Source organism: Bidens hawaiensis, unplaced genomic scaffold, assembly GCF_021521415.1.
Source record: "Bidens hawaiensis isolate Kalapana, Puna unplaced genomic scaffold, B.hawaiensis_p1.1 tig00009623_1, whole genome shotgun sequence".
Classification (NCBI taxonomy): domain Eukaryota; kingdom Viridiplantae; phylum Streptophyta; class Magnoliopsida; order Asterales; family Asteraceae; genus Bidens; species Bidens hawaiensis.
In genome coordinates, this window is record NW_027491722.1 from 419,503 (window position 1) to 443,112 (window position 23,610).

The 23,610-nt window shown below is 33.4% G+C and overlaps 1 protein-coding gene across 3 annotated transcripts; it reads right to left on the reverse strand.

Annotated features, from left to right (window-relative positions):
- Window positions 1–15,518: 15,518 nt before the first annotated feature.
- LOC143533206 (auxin response factor 18-like) lies at window positions 15,519–18,538 on the reverse strand. 3 transcript variants are annotated; one of them, XM_077028059.1, is made up of 5 exons: window positions 18,451–18,538; window positions 17,940–18,140; window positions 16,656–17,858; window positions 15,784–16,568; window positions 15,519–15,675 (listed from the first exon to the last, which is right to left on the reverse strand). In XM_077028059.1, the coding sequence occupies exons 3-5, from the start codon at window positions 17,757–17,759 to the stop codon at window positions 15,603–15,605; spliced, it is 1,962 nt and encodes a 653-aa protein (XP_076884174.1). In that variant the 5' UTR covers window positions 17,760–17,858; window positions 17,940–18,140; window positions 18,451–18,538; the 3' UTR covers window positions 15,519–15,602. The 3 variants fall into 3 exon arrangements, with proteins under 3 accessions (XP_076884174.1, XP_076884175.1, XP_076884173.1); XM_077028060.1 differs by lacking the exon at window positions 18,451–18,538 and having other exon boundaries at window positions 17,949–18,274; XM_077028058.1 differs by lacking the exon at window positions 18,451–18,538 and having other exon boundaries at window positions 17,940–18,274.
- Between the last annotated feature and the right edge of the window lie 5,072 nt (window positions 18,539–23,610).

Below are 23,610 nucleotides of genomic sequence, written 5' to 3' on the forward strand. Positions count from 1 at the left end.
TAATCAAACAACAAATCACACCTGATTGAATATGACTATGCTTCGAGTTGGTTTTACTCTTCTTTTGAATTGTTTTATCAAGTTATGTTGGTTTATAATTTGATTACTTGCGTTATAAGCAAAAAAGAATATGTTATTTTAATTCTAGCATTGTAGTTTTTTTTAAAAAAAATTATAGAATACTCAAAACTCGATTAACCCAAACCAAAAATACCCGAACCTGAATTACCCGAACCCGAAAAACCTGCGAGAGATTTGGGTTGGGTTTCTGGTCATGATTTAAAACTTGAAATCCGAAGAACCTGACCCGAAAATCCAAAAACCTAAAAAACGAACCCGAAGAATACCTCTAGTTAGTAGACTAGATTTATATAAAATATTAGCAATAAAACTAATTTTATTTATCCTTTTTGTCATTTTTTACATTTTATTATACGCAATCTTAACATCACCTCAATCTCTACCATCTAACGATGAGATTAACAACCTAAAATATTTGAAAGAATTCGTTTATATATTTGTTCCAAACTATCTCTATGTATAACAGAGAAAAGAGTTGTTCGAACAAAAAAAACAAAGAAAGGAAAAGAGTTGAAAATATTGAAAGCGAGATGACAAAAAGTAAATGATTTGTTTCAATTTCCACCTTTGTTTGTTTCTATGTAAATATTTGGCTTTTTCTGTATGTACTTGGATAGTTTTAAATTAGTTGCGTGTTTTAAACGTAAGTACTAACTTTTTTCACTATTGTCGTAAACAGAACCTAACAGAGAACAAACAAATAAAAGTTACTAGAAAGATAGAGAATAGAGCATGCTAAAAACAAGAAGCAAACAAACATATCAATCAAATTCTTGGGTTACTCCAATGTTTTTTTGGGGGGTTTTCGTATATTTTTTAATGTACACGTTTAAATCAGGGGAAAATTCACAAGATAGCCTCTTAAGAGTGAGAAATTCTAAATTTGTCCATCTCAAAATCGTTTTTCAGATTTGTTTCTCTTTTAACGCATCGTCGGCGATGTATTAGGTAGTTTTATCGACGAGTTAACTAACACATAGTCAACGATGCGTTATGTCTCGAAAAACATGGTCAACGATATGTTAGACCTATAAACACATAGTCAAAAAATAAAGAAGAGGCTAACAAATATTTGACCATGTGTTTGGATGCTCAACACATATTTGACTATATGTTTGGAGGTCTAACATATCATTGGCTATGTGTTAGCTAACTCGTCGGCGGGACAACTTAAAACATCGTCGACGATGTAGATAAAAAAATATGTCTCGACGGTATATTTAAAATTATATAAAACTTTATATCTTAAGAGTTATAAAAGAAAACAAAATATAAGTAACATTAGTTATGATATTATAATATAAAAAAAATAAAGAAGAGGCTAACACATATTTGATCATGTGTTTGGATGCTTAACACATCTTTGACTATTTGTTTGGAAGTCTAACACATTGTTGGCTATGTGTTAGTTAACTCGTCGACGGGACAACTTAAAACATCGTTGGTGATGCGTTAAAAGAGTGACAAATCAGGAAAAACAATTTTGATGAAACAAATTTAGAATCTTACATCATCAAGGAGCTATATTGAAAATTTTCCCTTAAATTAATATAATGGTTGGATAATAATATTTTCACCTTTTCGTTTCCATAATTCTCTCCTCCTTCGATTTATTAGAACAATTTCGGTTTTAATATCTTAAAACTCGATTTAAACCCTTAAACCCCCTAAACTTAATCAAAGGGCTTGTAGCTCGACGGTATCAAGTTGGTTGTGAAGTTAGAATCTCTCTCAACTGATTAGGGTTCAAGTCACGTAATAACAAAGTTATTATGCTATTAAAAAAACTAAACTAAACTTAATTTCAATAAAACATGTTCATGGTGAATTGGTGATGGTGGATGCTGATGTGATGTACAAAATGGTGGTGACAAAGGCATATTTATCCTATGTTTCCTTTATGTAGAACATCTTGAAGAGGACGTGATCGCTACAAATTTTTTTGTTTAATGATAAGGTCACCTTTTCCATTCCATGATCCCCACACTCTTTGATTTATAAGTATGCTTTGGTTTGGTAATATCCTAAAACTCGATTTAAGTAATCTAAGTCCCCCCTCCCTCCCCACAAAGGATTTTGGGTTCAAAGATAACAATGTCGTAATCATTGTACATCTTTGTCGGAATATACAAAATATATTTTTACAAACCACGTTCTTTAATGTTGCATGTGTCAACACGTCATCAAGTTTACGTATCACCATTCAAATTGAAAAGAACAGACAACATATCTCACACATGATCAAGGATATATAATATCATAACATAGGTAACCACATATCCCTTATCTACGTGTGGTTTGCATGAATGCATCATCCACGATGGTCATATGACACGTCTATTAGGGTCACTAGATATTAGGTTATCTTTCTAATGTAACCTTTTAAATATTTGATATTGTTTTGGGAGATATTTTCTGAACTTTTGAAATAGTATAAATAATATTTTTGTGTGTGGTGTTATAAAAAGTGAAAGGTGGAGGAGGAAGGACAAAGGAAGCATAGTGTGACACAACTTTGGATCTTTCGAAAGTGGCCACTGACTTTTATGGCAGTCTATTTGTTGGCCATGTTTTCTTGGTCATATCCTCCAGTCGTATTTTTCAAGTCACCTCAATCCCAAGGGCCTAGCCTAATTAATCCCATTTTTCTTTATTAATTACTCTAATTTCAATTTTATTTTATTTTTATCGACGGACGAATAAAGCCCGGGTATCATGGGTAACCCAATGCCAAAAGAGACATCATACGCCCGTGATTGCATATAGTGCTGGGTAGTCAAAACCCATCATCTTCTTTTTGAGAAAACGTGTCATCCGAATGCCCACTACGGATTATATTTGAACTTGAGACCTTGCTGTCTTCAGCACAAATCTTCACTTCACATCCAATGCCAATTTAGCTAAACTTCATTGGCTTACTCAAATTTTAACAATGACATGCGATCTTCATTGTCATACCCCAAACACCGGCCTAGGAGTGTGACCCTTAATGTTGGTAACACAAGTGTAATTAAATCAGAGTTACGTTATATTAGCGGAAGTCTTATAAAACTTGTGGATTTAAGTTGTAAATATTACAAAATACGGGATTATAAAATGCCCGTTTAAGTTATAAAAGTATTACTTGTTTTATCATTACAAAACCACCATTATAAATTTAAGTTTATACAAAAGAAAATCCGAGCCATCGGATAAATAAATAGCACTTCGATACTCCAAGCTAATATTGTTCACCTGCAAAATGTAAATAAAATACGTCAGCAACGAATGTTGGTGAACACGCTAACGCTAAAATCTTTTCCTTTACTTTATTATCCCTCGAGACTACGCCTGCCTCGGCCCAACGTGGCTTAGGAATAACAAAGTTAAAACAACACATATATAAATTCAAGTCTATACTCTAGGTCACCTCAGCAAACACCGCAACGTTCGACTTAGTTAAGTACCCGTAAATATACACAACGATCGTACTCCCCGCGGGAGAGCGTCCTACGATCAGGGTGGTGCGATGTGCCCATCGCGTAGTACCACCTATGTAAGGATCCAGACACACGTATACCACAGCCTGAGGGCTAGGTTTATACTTTCATTTATAACGGTTTTAGGAACACGGAGTTCCTTGTAAACAATTTTCATATAACACGTTTGACTCGTTTGAAAACAAGTTTATAAAGGTTTGGGGGCGTATTCACCTTTTCTCTTTGGGATCGGCTTCATTCACCGTCGAGGGTCTTTCCCTTTTTATCTCGCACCTATAGTACAAGTATAAATATTTGTTAGTCGTATATACAATCCGGCTTAAGACCTTTAGTCTTATTTTATATCTCTACCTCGATGAACCTTTAGTTCATATATTTCTTTTACTTGAAAACCTTTAGTTTATATGAAAACCCGACGTTTCTTCTTCTCCAATAAACGTATTATTTTCTTTTATTATTTAAGAATACTCATTATTACTTAAATAATACTTCCATAACAAAGAATATAATCATATATACTTACATATATATATATATTTATCAATTCTCATATTCTTAGCTCTTGTTTCTTTGTTATGTTTACTTTTCTTTTCTTTTATCGAGGCATCGAGTATAATCTCGACTTAAGGCTTAAGCCTTTAATATAATATTATATTCATTTGTCGTTACGCCTAACCTTGTTGGCGTTTCGGAAACTCTAAGAACTTTGAGCAGCACTTCGACGCCGCTTCACTTTCTCGATCAATTTGGACACGTCAATGACACCACCAATCTTTGGGAATTGATGACACGCCTTTCGAGAACAAACACCTTCCTTGGTCGTATGTGGGTTGAGGGTGCACGCACTTCGAGGAAACGTTTATCGAGGAATAAGGCACGAACTTCGAGGTAGGATAATATGGCTAGAGAGATATTAGAGAGAGAAAGGGAAACTGAATTTTGGTGCCTTGTATAGCTTTATGCGAGCTGTATAGGTGTATACGGGTTGTATAAACACTTTCTTTTAAATAACTGGAAATTGTAAATAAAAAACACAAAATTTATAAGATAATATCTGATATGGTTATAAAAAACATGTAACTTAAAATATAGGAGCGTTTCTAGGTATTGACCTTCTAAAATTCGTCACGCGATCCGTTCTGGTAACCAATGTTAATTCTTCTCGTGTAAATTTAGCTTTTCAAATATAGGCGTTATATACATATAGTCGTTTGATGATGTAGAGGTTGGTTAAAAAACAAGTTGTTGGGTGATAAAATATCTAATGTCTTTTATGCTTGTTAAATTCAGTTAGTTAATGAAATGATATTATTAATCTTTAAATAATTTATTATGTTGATTAGTTATTCATAAAAGCATTAGAAAACATGATAAACATTAAACATATAAACTTGTTACATCATACTAAATAGTAACCGTAACAGAGAATGATGTAGATGACATGATGCCAGTTTGGTCGAGTTCTCCTTTAGGATGTATAATTAACAATGAAGATTAGGGTTTTTGATAAAAATCGATTATGGGGGGAGAGAGAGAGAGAGGCACGAATTTGATGTTTATGTTAAGGATGATACGACCCGTCAATAATTACCGAAAACGTATATAGTAAGGTATAATTTAATTATTTTGATTTAGTATTATATAAATGATAATGATTGCATATAAATAAATATACAATATATATATATTCTTACATATTGGCTTATACATGACGTTTGAAAACAATATAGTTCTTAAAATATAGTTGTTCATTAGTCAGAACCCATTAGGGTTGTATAGACCCTTTTCGAGTCTATTGTTCATTAGTTAAGACCTACTTAGGTTGTATAGACCTTATTCGGGCACTATCGTTTATCAGTCAACAACTATTTGGGTCGTATATGGCTCTATGGGGAGGATAGGTTTTATGTTATGTCAGGCTCTATACGAGATATTGAAGCCCTATACAACTAGTATATGGCTATACGAGTCGTATTAATTGCAAAAAGTTATATTCTTGTCCTCTTCGTACACTTGTATGTTATGTGTGGCCTATACGATTTATACATGCAAATACGAGCCTATATGAACCGTATAGGTCTCTACAATCACCATTAAAATGGTATAAAATGATCACATCCCTTCATATATAATAATTTGCCAACCTGTTCGTGTGCTCTTCCTTTTTTTTTCCGTTTTCTTTAAATAAATTGTTTTTCTTTCAATACCTTACATGTCAATTTCATAATTCGTCTATACTTGCTGATAGATGTAGTTAAATGATAATTGATAAGTGATTGTGATTTAATGTGGACAAATCACTCACTCATGTACATGTGTGCTTGTATACAGTACACATATATCATGGATTCAGATAAGAATCATTAACTAATTAAAAATCCCATGAACTACTTTTTGTTTTTTATTATAAACGAGCGACATAGACAGTTAATTCATTCATGAAATATGATCTAAAGGACTAAAGGTAAAAAATGGTTTTACCATTTAATGAGTGTCTAATTATCTCTATGTATTGTGTCTAAACGTATGAAGTATCTAGAGTATGACGTATGTTTTCAGGGCATGATATTAGTATATGCAAGGGCCAATGCCGTCTCTGAAAATTGTGAAAATTTTTTGGATCGAAAGAAAAAAAAATGTGTTTTAAATTAGTTGAGTAATTGGGTTTCAACATTAAGAATACATATTTCCTTTCAAAAAAAATATATATAATTTTAAATAATAATAATGAAAATTTGGGCCTATCGGGGTGTCGGTCCGGGGTCCATCGACCACCCAGCCCTACCTCATAGCCCGCTTTGAGTATACGTGTACTTTAATTAAAAAAAAGTGGCTTAAGACGCAACATTCTAATGGTTTGGATGGGCTATTATAATTCCATTGTTCTTGGTTGTGTCAAACCTAGGCAACCTGGGCACACAGTTGTACGTCAAAGACACATTGTTGTATCTGGTTTAAAAGTATGATTGCAACTAGTTTAGACACAACTTTGTAATCTGATAACTTAAACATGCTTTTATAAATAGTTTAAACTTGTTTGATTGAATGACCGTTGTATCAAGTTTAGATACACCATTTGTTACATAGCGCATCATTTAAAAATTCTACATTTCTTTCTAAATATATCGATATTATACTTAAATGAAAAATAATAAATTTTCAATTTTATGGCATTACATTTTAGACAAAAGTTATATAAAATTTGTTTTTGAGTTTGCAAAATATGAAACTACATTTGAGTCAAAAGGTCAACAACTGTGTTTGATTTCTTTTTCACCTTTTAGCCCTTTTTTTTCAACTTACTATTATCAATTGGTTATCGCCATCGGTTATAATATTGACATTTAAGATCAAAGACCTTATCAGTTTGTTTGATTAACACACAAAGTTCTTTATTCTATGTGTCAAATCCCAAATACGTGTTTTTTGTGCGCGTATATATGGAAATATCATTCACATATTAAAAATAACAAACACTCGTTAATATGGTGTAATTTATTTTAAACAAAAAATTTCTTACAAAAAAATTATTGACATTTCAATATAATAAACTTCACATGACTTGCATGTATTAGAAAGATTTCGCTTTAATCGATTGTACCATGAAATTTAAAAGTTATAATAATGACTTAAACTCTTAAATTATGTAAAATTACATTTTATTCTCATCGTATATATTATAGTATAGTGTGCGCGCGTGCATTAGTATATATATACACACACATATGTGTGTGTTTATGGTTGTAACGAGTGAGCATGGGTAGAAACCATGGCATATATTGTGGGATGAATTGTTTGGAGGGTGATGAAAACAAAGAGTGGTCTTTGTTTCAACAACAAAATTAATACCAAGAGGCTTTGGAAAATGGATACTGATTCTTTTCTTCGTCCATAACCGATTGCATGATTTAAAATTACTCAAATTGACAGTGGAGTGTGTGTCACTATATATTTTGCAAATCCTTTTAATGCAACAATTTCTCGATACATGACCCATGTATATATAACATATTAACATGGAAACAAGCTAATTATGACCATGCACGTGGTTTAAAAGAAGCTCCATACAAAACAACTACACAAATGAGCTTGGCAATCCAATTTTATCCAACTCGAGGTTGCTTAAAGACATTTAAGTGAAGACCAAAGTCCACAATATGAAAATCAAGTTTTAAATATCCAAACAATCTCAAGTTTTTGTTGGAATTAATTATCGAACCGTACTTAATTATATGTGGCTTGCGGTACAAGGAAGGGGTCTTTAAGTGCAAGTAAAGTTAGTTAAGGATAAGAGATAATTATCAAGTTTGGGTTAATTATCTGAATTAATTGTTTTTTAGCAATCCTAGTTATAGTCTAACACGTATAGGTTAGGTTATAAATACCGACTTATGGTATGGATTGTAATCTAAGTTTTTGATTTATTTTTCTTGGATTAATAAAAGCATTGGAGAGTTATTCCAAAAGTTCTATCGTTAATAATCTAATTATCAATTCACCACGTGAGTTTTTACTAGAGGTGGCAAATGGGTTGGGTTGGGTCGAACGAGTCACGGGTTGAAATGAGTCATGGGTCAAAACGAGTACGAGTCAAAATGAGTTTGGGTCAAAACGAGTCAATTAAAAAATGTTGTTTTGGTTTGGGTCAAAATAGGTTAGGGTCAAACCGGGTTTTGAGGTTTTTTTTTTTTTTTTTTTTTTTTTTTTTTTTTTTGAACGAGAATAACGGTGGAAATATTTTAGTTTTTTTAGATTTTTTCGTTTTTTACTTATATTTTAAGTTATGATTTTTTAATTATTTTTTTTGAATTTCTTTTCAGGGGTTTTCTATTAAGATCAAAAACCCTCAAAAAAATATTCAAAAATAATAATAAAAAAATTATAACTCAAAATATAAATCATAAACAAAAAAAGTAAAAACACTAAAATGTTTCATACGTTGCCCTCGTTCCATAAAAAAAAGCCATCTAGAGTCGAACCGAAACCGAAAGAATCGACGAAAATGAAACAAAGAAACAAAAAGCAAAACCAGACCACATCAATCGAAATCGAAAAACTCAATCAAAACGAAACTAAAAGAATTCAAACCGAACAAAAACGAGTCCGGAATCGACCAGAAAGAAACAAAAGAAACCAAAACCCAACACGTAACGGGTGAAAACTCGTGTTGACTTGAAACCTGAACCGAACCCGTTCCGATATGAAACTCGTTTCGTGACGAAACCTGTCTTGTACGAAAACCCGTTCCGATCCGAAACCTGTCACATTTCCTTAGGACACTAACCCACATCGACCCATTTCTTTGAACTTGTCGACCCATTTTGACCCGAAAATAAAAGGATGGAATTTCAAATGACTCATTTTGACTCATTTATTTAAAATTTTTTACCCAAACCAACTCATTTAACTTTTAAAACAGCTCAAATTGACTCATTTGAAAGGGTTTAGGTCAAGATTGTCACCCCTAGTTTTTACCAAAACATATCTAGATCATACAATCATAGAGGACCGTTCGAAAAATAAGTAGCATAACACACACAATCATATACATAAAACTTGGCCACACATTAATTAACTTATCATACGCAGGTCACTTGCATATTATTGAGGAATCTGGCGTTTAAATCATATTTATCCTTAAATTGAATATCCACTTTTCCATCTTAACACCCCAATAATATGTCGTCATCATAGAATACATGGTAGCATTATGTTAACATCCAATACGATTCATAACATTTGTAGTAAATGCAATCATAAAACTCATAAGTTGTGGGAATATATAATCTTACTTTGACATCTTATTCTTACGTTGTGATCGGTAAGGCGCTTTCTTTGTTAACATTCAACACGATTCATAACATTTGTAGTAAATGACCGGTAAGGCGCTTTCTTTGTAGGCAATCGTTGGCACAATAATTCCTCATGAAAAAAATGTTGACATAATGGTCCACCATGCTTTGCATGGTCTAATAACAATAGTAGTTTAATTCATTTAGTAATGTGTTGCTTATTACTTATTAGAAACAAAAGAACGTATTGACGTACACAACAGTTCAATGTTTACCATATAACACTCCCTCATGGTAACCATATATCACCAACAAAGATATAACCGGGCAACAAGCTAATTTAAACCTTTTTATAGACAAAGAATACATAAGTAGAAAGTGGGATATCTTTCTAAATCGTGTTAGCATATACTTAGATTGAAACTTGAAATAAATGTTTATGGTACTTGGAAAGTTAAATAAGATAATTTGAAATGAAACATAAAAACGGATATGCATAATATGTTATAAAAGCATGTGTGTTCCAAAGGAAGACCAAATATAGGGGCAAATTCCACAACATGATTGTTGGTGGTTATAACCGTCGACTGGTAGAAAATCATTGGCAGAAAAGTAAACTGATTGGAACTTAATTACCAATGATACCCTAGTTGTCGCTGACACCTGATACCACTTATTACCAATTACAGTGATGAATAGTTTCTATGTAATTTTCTATATTTGAAGTACCCTCGAGACCCTAATGAAGGCTCCACACCTAGACCTTGGATGGGAAGTTGCCCGAACCACGTTGCCACTTGAATTTTTTGGTTCATTGGTGCATGAAATAATAGTAGTTAACGAGCATAACTCTAGACACCCTAACTTGTGCCGAAATGTGTTCTTTTTTTCTTTGGTCTTATTTAAATCTCAGTTAATTAAATTTGTTGGATAACACACAGGTTTAATGCAAAGGCTTCCAACACTTTGGAATTCATCTTCTCCATGAAGACATGGTATCCTCATTTTAGTTGATAGAGTATCATGCTGCTTCACATTCTCAATCGTCATATCTTCCATCAAAAGGCATTATTTATAAGACAATCGTGGTTTATGAGTGACCGTTCATAAATACACAGTTATCAATCATATCAACTTAACATTTATATTAAAATAAAAAAAAAACATAACAAATGATTTGATAGGTGTGGGTTATAAGAAAAATATTAAATTGATTTAACGTGTATGAAAACAAAACAAAATTAATTTAGTGGTTGGGTTTTTTTTGTCATGAGAAATTTCAATAAAACAAACTAACAATGCGCTAGAAACTAAAAAAAACAAATAAAAGGAATTACAACATGCATTTACATCAATCTTTGCACAAAACGCTTTTGGTAGGAAAATGGTTCTTGATCCTTAAGATACCCCAATAATTTTTGTCATTTACGGTTTTGGATGAGCAAGCCGCTAATTTAAAAAGACAACCTCATTCCTATCTTCTAAATACACCAACACGTTGTGAGGATTATCACGTATAACGCCTTGTTCTTACGTTGACCCAGATTTCTTATTTCATAAATCTTAAGCAAGTCTCGCACCGAGAAAGCATAAAAAGAAGAAATTTAATACCAATTACTAACAAATTACCAAACCAAAGTTGCAAAGAGAAGATGTAACATGATGATCACTATTTTTCTCATGTTCTTCACACATTCTACAAGCCATTGATCCCGTATCAATTTTTTTTTGTGAAGCCACATGAGCTGTCACCTATCCATTTATGTCTTCCAAGCAAATATCTTTATATTCTTTGGAGCCCGGCCAACTAAGAGTTAACTGAAAATATAAAACCAAAAATGAGTGTCTACTAATTTAATAGCATCTGAGAGGACAACACTCATTCATCAAACGTCGTGTAAATAGTGCAACACAAGTTTTTTGATAAGCTTTTATTTGATCATCATATCATAACCATTAACCAACCTATGTTTTCAAAAAGAAAAAAAAAACAATATTTATCGTATATCTGTTTTATCATAACTATTTTTCTAGTAGCAAATCTATAACAACAAATGACATGACCTAGAGAAAGAAATAAGCTATAAATATATATTATGATTTTTAACATATACTTTTTTTTATTAAAGTATTATTGTATGAAAGGTGAATTTCAAGATCCTTCGGTTAACCAGAGCTGATTCGGATGAGTGTTTGGAGGAACTTCACGTGATCCAACTCATGGTCTTGTCACCACCTTATTTTACTACTTCTACTCCTACTTTTTGTCCCCTCTTTTGCTTTAAGAAGTTTTCATTTTTATAAAAAGATTTAAACAAAGTAAATTGAAAACTTTTTAAGTTGTTGATAAATATTAGCTGTATTGGTTTCTATTAATCATAATTATTATCCTTTTTGTCGTTGCCGGTCTTTTAACGTACTTGTTCTAACGGTCAGCGACTAATAGGATCCTAATGCCGTTGCTTGTAGTTCACTGGATGCACTAACACTTTATATGTACTTTTAAAAGTACATATATATAAATTTTGATAAACAACTGAATGCTTAGTAATATAAAGTGTCGGTGCAATATATGTAAATTGTAATATACAGTTTAATGTAAATTTTAAAGCATGTAGATATGTAAATTTCAATATGCAATCAAATGTTTAGTAATACAGAGTGTTGGTGTATATATATAAATAAAATTTGTTAAAAAAATTGACAGCGTATCTGCATATGACACGCAAAATTTATGTTGCTTATCTCCATGTAATTTACTAGTTTTCTTAAAAAAAGAAAATAAGAATTTACATGTATGTAAAATATAGTATAATGCAAGAGTGTAAATTAATTTATGAGTAATATAATTATGATTTATAATAATGTAATAGAAGAGTGAAAATAGTATCCAAATTGTTTTAGTGGAAATGGAAAACAAAAGCAAGTTTTAATGAGGAAAAAAAAACATACCAATTGATCGAACTTAAACTCCACGATGAATGATCGATGATTATTAGGCTATCAAAAGTTTGAGAAATAATTATCCGATATTTAGAGTAAAAATAGGATTTAATTTTAAGATCGATGATTATTAGGCTATCAAAAGTTTGAGAAATAATTATCCGATATTTAGAGTAAAAATAGGATTTATTAAGTGAATCTTAATTTTGAGATATTTTAGGAGATTTAATAAAACGGTAAAACTTGAAACCATTAAAGTATCCTTATTTTATTAAAAAAATAGAAAATGAAGATTATAACCTAATTGGTTAGAAAGTGTTATCAAAGTTCTCACCAAAAACAAGGAGTTCTTAATTAATTAATTATATATATATATATATACACACACTAGTTTTTATTCTCTGTATTACGGGAGCTGTTTTACATTAATCGTTTTTAAATTTTATATACTTTTTTGGATTTAATTTTATATATTGTAATGAAATTTTTAATATACTTAGAGTTTAATGATAAAAAAGTTTCACAAATAATTAAGATGTTATAATCCGGTTTAAAAGTTATCTGAGTTTGGTAAGATTCAAGGCCCACTTATTTTTTTTACTATAAAATTGTTTCTTAATTATAAATAATATTTTTTTTAAAAAAATCATATAATAATTTTTAGTGTATCCTATTTTATAGGATTTTCACATCAATAATTTGGGAGAATAATTTTTTATTTAATGAGATGTTATAACCCGTATAAGAGATATCTGGGTTTGGTAAGACCCATACCCGTGAATTCGGGTCAAATGCAAGAGAAGCCTCCATTTATAAATCAAGCAAATCTGGTGACTCAAAAAAAAGGGAAACGGCCACATCGCGACACGTAGAATTTTATGTTCTCGTTTATATATATTATACAGATATGCTCATCGTTGTAGTGGTAGGAAGCTTGGGTTTTTTAGTGGAGACCCAAGTTCAATTCTCACGGACAACATTTTGGGGAGGACATGGGTGACTGAATTAAAGAAAACTGAGATCTTTGTAATTTTCAGTTTGATCATGAGAGCGTTCGGGTATTACCACTAGTGGCCTTTGTGCATGTGGGTTTTCACTTGAACTGGAGAAAACTAGGATGCTCTTAAGGACTTTGTACGATTGGGTTAGGCCAGCAGACGATGCCTTTTGCCATTAGGTTACCCTGTATGACACATCTAAGCAATTCTCTTTTTGTTGACCATTCAATAAAAAAAAGTAGCATTTAGTTTTATTGAACGTGTGATTCCATATAGATTACTTATTATGCGTGAATTTTAGAGTTGATAAATTTGATTTATTAAAATGATAATTATTTATGTTATATAAAAGTGTAATATGAGGAGGGTCAAAGGGGAAAAACAGCCCGATCGTCAAAACGGCGCAACACACTCCCTTGCGACTTGGATGATGTAAGCTGACGCATACCACACGTGAACCTATTATTCTTGTCGTTTATTTGGCCTTCACGTGTGACAATTTATATCATTCCATAATAGATTATTATAGTTATAAACTAGATATTAAATTTATTTATGGTACACGATGTTACTCTTTTGGTTCATAGTTTTTTTTTGTTACTCAACCATAACATGTCTGATATATTGTTTTCACGGATAATTAAAGGTAAAAAGTGTTACTATTCTTTTTTATAACTTACCATTAGTGCGTTTAAAGTTAGAATTTTATATCAAGTTTTTGAACTTTAATAAAAAATCTAGATTTTTTTCGGTGTTCTCTTAACTTCACAAGATTATAGTTGATACTGTCTTACCGGGTGGTCTTGTCATACCATTTTAAATAACCGGATGACGTTATAAATAATTTAAAAACTGTATGTGTGTATTTAACTAATTAAAACAAAACATGAAACCGTTAATAATCGGAGAATAAGATAAACAAAAATATGAAATTTGGTGTCTAAAGTATCAAATAACAAGTAAACGAGATATACATTTAAAAAAAGAAAACAAATATTGAAAATCTGGTCTGACCACCGATCTGGTTCCAATTGCCAACAAAGACTTTCAAAAACACTCAACCGAACTGGTTGTGTATGCGATTCTCGATCCTTACATGGACATTGTTTTTCACATAATTCACATAGTTCCAAATAATAAAGCAAATAAGCAAATTACTTTTGAAGAACTTCAAGAAAAGGTTATGAAGAGATATTTTAATGAAAACGTTGAAATAAAAATTAAATTTGTTTTGATATCCAGCTTTTTGTTGACTTTGTGTTACGTGTAAACCGGAAGTTGAGGAAAAAAAATTGAATACTTATGTTGTAAATTTGTAATCCCCGTACTATTGTACAATTAAATATATTAATTATTTGTTTAAGAGAAAATATATATAAGAGGGTAATTTAGTAAGATAGCAGGGAATTAAAACAAGGCCAACTCTTGCGGCACTTCAATGGGACATTCATTCAATGTTGGGAGCCATGTTTGGTCTATCATGTGACCTCTGCCTCTTTACATTTTCACTTCAGCCCTTTCAATTTCTACTTAGTTTCACTATTCCCCTTCAACTTCTTTTAGTTTCTTTTTCATATTTACTTTACATAATATACAAATTCACCATCTTTGTTCTCACTTTTGATGACATACCACTATATATTTACCCTTTACATGCTAGGGTTTCATTGCCTTTTTGCTCATAACTTTTAAAGGTTTTCAACCATATCATATAGTGCAAAAAAACCTTCTCCGTTAATCGATAAACATAAGCGTTTATTTGATAAAGATAACAATACATTTTTTTCCGTACTGAAACCAAACTTCTTTGTTTGGGTCAGTACATATTTATCTTCTCTCTCGACTCCAACTCGGAGGTTAAACTCATATTTTTCATTTAAAATTAGATATATAATTTTGTAAAGGAAATTCTAATTCAATATTTCTTGAAAACATATTCTTTTAAACACGTATATTCTTGACAATAAACATTTTTATACGTATAAAGTGTAGCGGTCAATTTATTTGACCATTTATATATTACTATGAAATTCCTTTTTTGGCTTTTTCCTGCTTTCCCCAAGCGTGCACGAAATATCCACTTTTTTAATATTTAAATACCTTTTTTTTTATTTTCTTCAACAACCTTCTGCTGTTTCTAACAGTGACTTTTTAACAGAAACCACATATATTCAAGTAATATATTTATTTCACTTCATTCACATAAAGTCATAAATAATAATGATAATAATATTGTTTCATTTAAAAACAATCGAGTTTTCATTCAACTTATAATTCATTTGCCACAAATTAACAAAAACAAAATTAAATCAAGAATCCAAATCTTTAACGTTGCTCAAATCAGTCGATATTGTTAACCTTCTTGCTGTCTTCATGAACTCACTACAAAAAAAAAACAAAAAAAAAAACACAAAAAACAAATGAGTTTTAAGAATAAAAAACATTCAAATATTCAGATAAAACAGGATCTTGGTCGGATCATAATCTCACCCAAATGGTTCGTCCCCAATCTGTTTTAAGGTTCCTTTTGAATCCCAATAATGAACACGCTTTGGCGTTACCGGTCTTTCGATTTCAAACATAATTCCCAATTTCTTACATAATTCTTCATAGGAATCGAGTAACGAGAGGTCGAGGGTCCGGCCCACGTCTTCTGATTCCATGAAAACCTTACAATGACCCGTTTCAGCGTTCAGGGTCTGGCCGAGGCCCGTCTCTCGGCCCGACCCTGACCCTGAAACAATTTGTTGCTCGGTAAGAATAGGCTGACCAAAGAGTATAAACCGTGATGTTTTAGTTACTTTAGGGGTTTCGGGTGTTTCGGGTTCTTTCGAGCTCGTGGTTGAGTTTCCGATTGTTAACAAACAGGAAATGGGTTCGGACTGGGCCGGTTTATTAAACGACGGGTTAGGTGAAAAGCTCGGATTGGGTTTGGTGTTGATTTGGATATCTGAGAGAGATAAACCATAATGTGTGTGCCTGGCTCCCTGCATGCTAGCAGGATGATGAAGGTGGTTAAGGTTCTCTGGGAGTTGGTAACCGAAAAGCCCGGTGGTGGGCCCGCCAAAGAGATGCGGGTGCGGTCTGGAGAATGCAGGAATGGGGATCGGGATTTGTGGTTCTGTATGGTAATCGGGGTGTTGGGTTGGTCTACATTTCTTTCGGGGCGGTGAGAATGGAGACATATGGATCGCGGGCATTGTCGATACTAGTTCCACGAGCCACGGGTTGACCCGTTTCACGTTTTGTAGCAAATCGGGCTCGTCCCACGTTACCTGAATTTCAAAATTGTAATGTAATATTGTTTAAACGTGTTAAAATCGAAAACAAAAACGAAAAAGTAAACCGGGCTCAGATTTTACCTGTAAAAGTCTCCATGGCGAATCGGGCCAACGGATAGGGTCAGCGACTTGGACTGAAGTTATGGTTCCCATGAACCAACTGATTCGTGACGAATCCTCGGTTTCAAACGGCATCTTAAACCGCATCCCTGGAGACCAGCGGATCTGCATCGCGTTCTTTACAAGAGACGCCTTGACACAAAACTCGGGTGTGCTAGCTCTCGGGTAGAACTCGACTTCAAAAGGCTGCCCGCTTGTCGCTTGTTTAACCGCTTGAATCACCGAATCCGCTTCCACTTTCACTTTCCCAAACGAATCACCACCGCCACCGCCATCCCCGTTCCTGATTAACGACGAATACCCACCATACGGAACAGAGCAATTTCCGCCAGCGGGATTCCACCCCGACGACGTTTCAGGCCCGCCCCCGATACCCCTTTTAGCCCGTCGGATCCCCACACAAAGATCCCCATTCTCCGCCCTTAAAAACACAATCGAATCACCCGCGACAAGCTTCTTATGGTTCACAAACGTGCTCCACCCGGTGGTAAGCAAATGCCGCCGAGGCGTCCCACGGTAAATATGCCGAAACTTCCACGTATCACTATGAACATCTTTCGCTAAAATCGTTTGAACCGGCGGGTCAGCCGAGTAATCAAGCCGCGGGAATATCGTCTCGGCACAATACCTCGGGACCGAAAACCCGCCACCGTTATTAACATCGGATTGAGTCAAAGTCTTCGCAAACGAAGACGGTTTGGCCGGGCCAGAATCCGTCCCGGCCCGAGAACCTGAATCCTCATCATCAAAGGAACTAAACTCACCCGAACCACTAACCGGAACCAACCGAATTTTAGCATAAACCTCATCAGTATCCACATCCGCCATGAACTTAACCGCGGCAACCCGACACGGGACCCACGCGGGAACCCTGGACAAGCCGGACCGGTCCCGGAAATCGACATTTCCGGAAGCGTGTTCGGCGTGTCCTTGTGGGAAATAATAGACTTTAGAGTTCACCGGCGGCATTTGAATCATACTTCCGGCACACGCATGCCATAACTGAGAATCCAAACATCTTTCACCTTCTTTCAAAACCTCTCGTGAATCCATAAACGTAATCATGTTTAATTACAATTCACAATAATAATAATTCACAACCCTTGAGTTCATATGATTTTATAACCCCTGTTTTCTGATTAATACTCGAATTCAGAGTAAATGCTGCAATCAAACAGTTCCAACATTAAAATCAAATCAATCAAACAACAATTAACACTTGGGTTATTAAATTCCTTCAATTACCTCACTTACCCACCAAAATCTTGAACAAAAGCAATTAATTTTGCATGAACAGAGTAGACTCTCATTATCTTGATGAAACTTGAAAGCCCCAAATTGAGAAAATTAGGGCAGAAAATCTTGAATTGAAGCAAAACCCAGAAAGAATATTCAGCTGTCAAGATAACCCAAGTGCATATCATTGATCAACACCTAGAGCTACACCTACATGAACACACACACGCACACATGCATTTACAAAGATTTCACAAGAAAAAGATTCATTCAATGCTTTTCTCTCTCCTGTTTCTCTCACTAGGACTCTTTTGGATCACTACAAAAAGTCCAAGCTTTACACATAGATATGTCTCTGTGTGTGTATGTATATATATATATATATATATAATAATATTGAATTGACAGTAGTACAACTCAACTCCAACACACAGTGGTGGTGAGTGGATGTGTGCAGTTTAATAAATATTTTTTTTATCTGATTGTTAAAAAAGGTTTGAAATTGTATTTTGTTTCTTACCTTTTTCTTCGGATCTGAAGAAACTCTGTGTGTATCTTCAGAAGGCCGCATAATAATATTAATAATAATTAAATAAAGATCGAAAAGCAAGTAATCCTGTTAAGTTTTTGCCCTTTTTAAACTTCATTTTATAACCCATTATTATTTATTTATTATTACTTCCTTATTAAAATATCACTTTATTTATTCTCTGTCATCAGCTGAGCAAAATTTAATTCCTCCTCAAAATTTCGTGGCAAATTGGATATCTCGTGAGAAGTAGAATCTATTTTTCACTTTATTTTTTAGTTTTTTATGGTAAAGTATAAAGCGGAAACCAAAGACCATTGGTGAAGCGGTAACTCCACTTCTTTTCTTATTAAACTTGGGTTCGATTTAGTCGGAACATTTTGTTCCAGGTTGAGTAAGGGGTTTCCCAGTTGCGGGTTTCCTCGTGGGAAGGGTTGGGCAGGATTTCCACGTTTTGTTCTTTAAGTTGAAGTGTGTTCTATTTGTCAGGATGATCTCGGGTTTTTAAACACCTTTAAAAATTCTTTTTCTCTGTCATTTTCATAGTGTTAGTTTTCTAGCTACTAAAAGTTCAGTTTCAAGTACATTTCATCATATTTCAAACTTGTTTTATGTAGAAATTTGCAAGCTACTAGAAATTTGTTTAATAGCTACTAATTTTTTTCATGTACATTATATCCAACTTCAAGTTTGTCATAGAACTTTTAAAGTGAAAAAAAAAAAATAAGTAATTTTCAAAACTCGTTGGATGCTTGATTGTAAAATTGCTAGTTGATTTTGGCTCAGATCTCGGTTTGTAAACGAGCCGATCGGATCATTTCAATTTGTAAACAAGTCAAGCACGAGCAAGTCCTAAGTCTGTGCATATTTCAGTTACTCCCCAAAATGTCACGATATTTTTGTTTATTTGGTGAGAAATTGAAGTAGCTATAGCATGAGATAATGAAGAAGTCAACAAGTCTTTTGATTTTGAACCAAGAACAAAAAGGTCCAAAATGTGATGAGGATCTTTAGATTAGGGATAATTGTTTTTGGATGATTTGACTAGGGTCAGATCAAAGGTTAACCAGGGTTAAATGGTGGGGTGTAGTTGGTTTCCAGTTTTGAGATTCCCAATACCCCAATGGCCATGTGTGATTTAAACTAATAATATAATGGTTTGTTTGTGAGTTTGTTGAAACTTGAGGGGGCTGTTTTGCAAGTTGGAAGTGAAAGTAGAAGAAACAGGGTTTGTTTGACAACCGTAACTGTTTTTCCTTCTTGTCTGCAGGAAACAAAGGGATAACCTATGCCCACTCTCAGAACCACGCGTTTGTATAATACATGTCCTTGTATCTTTAAAATGTTTGGCATACTTATCATTAGTTAGTTTTTAACTATCATTAATCGTAATTTGAATTACTAATGGACCAGTGACTCACCTGAATATCGTGGGACTTTAACCTGCTTATCAGTTGCATATCACGTTTATTATATCATATTGAATAAATTGATTAATAAGTAAGCATGACTCGTTTATTAAAAAAATTATTTATAATTACTTATATATTATATAACTAAATATAATTATAACTCTTATTTATTATGCTAATTGGATTTTTTTAAATCCATTTAATGAATTATATAAATAACATTATTGAGCTACTTATAATTAACTGTGTTAAAATGTCGGTCATATTATATAATTATTAAAATATTTTGTGTTGGTTTTTAAAAGATGAAGTGTTTTGTCAACTTTTTTATATATGTATGTATATAGGAAAAGTATTAAGAGAAGAGGATCATCTTTTGGAAACAATCATTACAAAGTGTAACTATGTTGTTACACAAAGAGCATGTTACTTTACATATAAGCAGAACTAATAATAGTTTTATTCATCTATTTTCTGTTATAATCATTACATTGAGTTTAAAACTACCATTGAAGGAGTAACATTCACCAACTAACATAACACTACTGGCTTGCACAGCCTTATTAGATTCAAGTTCTAAATTTATGATACCAGAATCTTAAACTCTTGGTAACACAACATGCTTTGTATAGTGAGCTACTTCCTATAAGTCATCTTCAACATCACCTCACTTCTCTCTTAAAATTTGTGGTATCCGAATTCCGCCATTCTCTATTGTTGAACCACACCAGCTTAATATCGAAAATTATAGTTATGCTGTCAAATATGATGACTACCAAGCTCATATTATCATCCACCATATTTTATGTAACCTTCTTAAACTTTCGAACCAAATATGCCAAATTCATAAAATAAAGGACTGAAAAAGAAAATTTTGAAGTTTTGAGTTTGTTGCGCTACGCGACGAATCAAAGAACAAACCTGTCACGATACGCGACGGGAGTATTTCAAAACCCAAGAATGGCGGTGTCTGTCACACCCCAACCTACGGCGGAACATGCCAGGGCGAGACATTGATTGTATCATAGCTCAGAAGACACTATGTAATTACACGTGTCAATATCTAAATTATTATTTCACATAAACCATACATTAAAGCACAATAATACATAGTTCTCAAAACATATACATATATCAATAATAAACTTAAATTAAATAGCATTCTTCACATCATCGAGCAATCTAAGGTATCACTACTTCAACAATCTTGAAGTCATCCAATAAAGCTACCTGCGCCATGCATGAAAATACATATATTTATCAACATAAAGTTGAGCAAGTAAACCACGGTTTTGAGTATATATAATAATAAAATGACAATTCCATGCGATAATCGTAAATCACTACAATTAGTGTAACAATAAATAAAAGTGTCTTTTCAACCGAATCACATAGATAAGGGTTTACTCCGACGGCGTATAATCATACTAATGAGGATGAGGATGAGGATGAGATACCAACCAACATAAAATAAACACATAGTCACATTTTCACATATCAACTAATCGAGCAATTTCAATTACGCATATAATAGAATCGTAGTGAAAACAATAATTTGATTGTGAACGCATAACGCCCCCAAAATTGTAAAGCGGTAAAAAGGGGGATGTGAATTTACTTACCTTGTAAAGTAGGATAAGCAAGGTCGATATAATAAAAAGAACAATGATGAAAGCGGTCAAGCTCCTCGAGGTTCACCGACAAATATTCCTAGTTGTTAACGATAACAAGAATTAAATATAATCATAGCGACGGGTTTTGATATTTGATATGGTTGGGTGCAACATTAAAATATTATTAGGTCTATTTTCGTTAATTATAAGGGTATTTATTAATGTTATTATTATTGTTGTTTTTGTTATTATTTATGTTGATTTTAATAGATAAAATATATATTATATACAATAATATATTAACGGAAAGAAACTCGATAGATTAGTTTGGGCGTTAATATGATAACAATACGTCTTATTTAATCGATTGGAAGAAAAAACATTATTGTTATTATATGTACGACAATATATATATATATGTATGTATGTATGTATGTATGTTACGTAATTAATAAAAGTCCGATGACACGAAAAGAAAACATTAAATCCGGTGTTCGTTTTATGAAGAAAATGCATGTTTAAGTATATATACTTGTATTAATATCAAACTATTTGATTAAAAGTAAATAAAAATAATAATAACAATTAAAAACTTCAAAACCGGGCTGGGGGATTCGAACCCGCGCCCCAGGCCGGTTTGGATTTTAGGGTAACATGCTCTGGCCATCAGGCCAGCGCCTAACTTGTTTACAAGTCTGAAACGTTTAATATATATATATGTTTTTAATCAGTTCATCTTCTTCCCAATCAAGCCCTGAAATCCCTTTTCGATTAATGGGTTTATGTTCAATAAAATTGAATTAGGGCTTATGTTATTAGATCAAAGGCGATCATGATGCGTGATTTAATTACCTGATATGGTGACGGGCAGATGGGGAACGAAGAACAAGAAGTCGCGGCTCAATATTGGTATAGAACGAGTTTGATGAAGGCTGGTGTGATGCAATTAAGTTAGGGTTTAGATGCGCGAGGTCAAGGTGAGTGTGTGTGCAAGTTTAATTGAAATATAAACGAGTTTATATAGGGTTTTAGAGACGAGGTGAGCCGCGGTTCGTTTTGGTATGTTAGCTGTCAATTAGTAACATATTTCTACAATTAAATTGTCGGTTAAATGCGATTTTCGTCAACAATTGATTTGGCAATATAAATTTCGTTATTTACTCGATTTAACCCGTGAATTTTGGTCCAAGAAAGGAGGGGGGGGGGTCTTGTAGGCAGATCGCAAGAGAGGAAGAAGAAGAAAGAATTTGAATAATATTTGCTAATTGGTCCCTGGGGTTTATCGATGATAACGAGAATAGGTTATAGTTTGAGTTTGGGTTGAAAATGTCAAATTTTGAAAGTTTAAGCATTAAAACTACAAAAACAACCAAAAATACTCCATAAATACGTCGGTGTTATTAAATGAGTGACCCGAACCATTAAACGGGTCGGGTATAACTACAAGAATATGAAAAATGAAAACCGGAAATGTTACAACATTCACTACTTTAGGAAATTTCGTCCCGAAATTATGAATTAAGCCGTAACGAAGAGGTGCGGGTACTTGGACCCCATTTGGTCTTTACGTTCCCAAGTGAACTCGGGACCACGTTTAGATTCCCAACGAACTTTGACAAGCGGAATACGGCTACGCTTGGTTTCTTTGTCCATATGATCCACGATTTCAGCTAAGCACTTCTTGAGGTTGGAGACATGAAAAGTTGGATGAACATTGGAGAGTTCTTCGGGGAGATTTAGACGATACGCAACTTTACCAACCCTTTCAACGATCTCAAACGGGCCAACAAAACGAGGAGATAGTTTTCCTTTTGCCAAAACGAACTACCCCGTTTCCAGGAGATACTTTAAGGAGAAAATGTTCAACAACATTGAACTCGAGGGGTTCACGATGCTTATTGGCGTAGCTCTTTTGATGGCTACGGGCGGCAAGAGGGTTTTGACGAATAAATGCAATTCGATTGGGAGGTTTCTTGGACAAGCTCGGGTTAACTATCGGTTCGCGGATGATAAGCGGCATTTAGGTCAAGGCGGTTTACAATGGATTCCAAAGACGAGTGATAAATCGATTATCTCGATCGATGATAATGGTCAAAGGAGTCCTATGATGGCAAATGATGTCCTTG

Coding starts and splice junctions, on each gene's coding strand:
- LOC143533206 (XM_077028059.1), bottom strand. CDS start 17,759: ATGATTACGTTTATGGATTCACGAGAGGTTTTGAAAGAAGGTGAAAGA. Junction 16,569..16,655: donor CGCCATGGAGACTTTTACAG/GTAAAATCTGAG, acceptor TTTGAAATTCAG/GTAACGTGGGACGAGCCCGA. Junction 15,676..15,783: donor ATTGGGGACGAACCATTTGG/GTGAGATTATGA, acceptor TTTTTTTTGTAG/TGAGTTCATGAAGACAGCAA.